This window comes from Aphanomyces invadans (assembly GCF_000520115.1).
Source record: "Aphanomyces invadans strain NJM9701 unplaced genomic scaffold supercont1.12, whole genome shotgun sequence".
In the NCBI taxonomy this organism is placed as follows: domain Eukaryota; phylum Oomycota; class Saprolegniomycetes; order Saprolegniales; family Verrucalvaceae; genus Aphanomyces; species Aphanomyces invadans.
Window position 1 is genome coordinate 11,914 of NW_008580157.1, and position 773 is coordinate 12,686.

General features: G+C 52.4%; 1 protein-coding gene across 1 annotated transcript in view; it reads left to right on the forward strand.

The window, feature by feature from the left end:
* Positions 1–279: 279 nt before the first annotated feature.
* H310_06556 (hypothetical protein) overlaps positions 280–773 on the forward strand; it is a gene marked incomplete at both ends in the record, with an annotated part of 1,045 nt that continues 551 nt past the window's right edge. Inside the window, 2 exons of the mRNA XM_008871669.1 lie at positions 280–424; positions 466–701. Coding sequence (XP_008869891.1) covers positions 280–424; positions 466–701 — 381 coding nt within the window. The remainder of the gene's footprint in view (positions 425–465; positions 702–773) is intronic.

A 773-nucleotide genomic window follows, 5' to 3' on the forward strand; every position in this document is an offset into this window, starting at 1 on the left:
CTCAAGTGTCTCCTGGACCTTTTCCTCTTGTAGTCTCAAAGTGGCGAAGAAACGGGCGAGGAAGCCGAGGATGACGACGACTACGGCTCCAAGGAAGACAAGGCCTTCGATATCCTCGTCAACTCCCTCGACGACGACAACCTGGCCTATGTGTCTCACGTGACAACCTCCAAGGCAGTGTGGGACCTGCTTGTGAAGATTTACGAAGCCCGAACGTATGCTGATGTGTCCCACACCATCCACGAGTTGCACACGAAGGTCTACACCCCTGGCTCGTCCATGCAAAAGCATATCACTGACCTGCGCAGCCTCCAACAGAAGCTGCTCCTTATGGGATCTCGTGTGGATGACGAAATGCTCGGACGGATTCTGCTGACCAGCGTCAAGGAAGCCTTCCCGACGACGGTGGAAATATTGCGCAGCCGTGAACTCTCGACCAAATCATCAACCGTCTGTTGTCCAAAGAAGATGAGGTCAAGAGTGGGACGTATGCGAAGCGCAAGGTGGACAGCAACCAGCTGCTGTACACGGGCAAGACGGACAACCAAGGGCCTTACAAGAAGAAGCAAGCGGTCAAGAACAAATGCCACTACTGCAACAAGATTGGGTACCATGCGTTCGAAAGTCGGTACAAGAAGCGGAATTTGGCCAAGGGCGTGAAGCGCAAATGCATGTCGACTCAAGACGAAGACCAGATCAACGTACTTCATCATGGCCACGAAGAATTCATTCTGGCCACAACAGATGATTTCACACGATTATCCCTTGAAGAC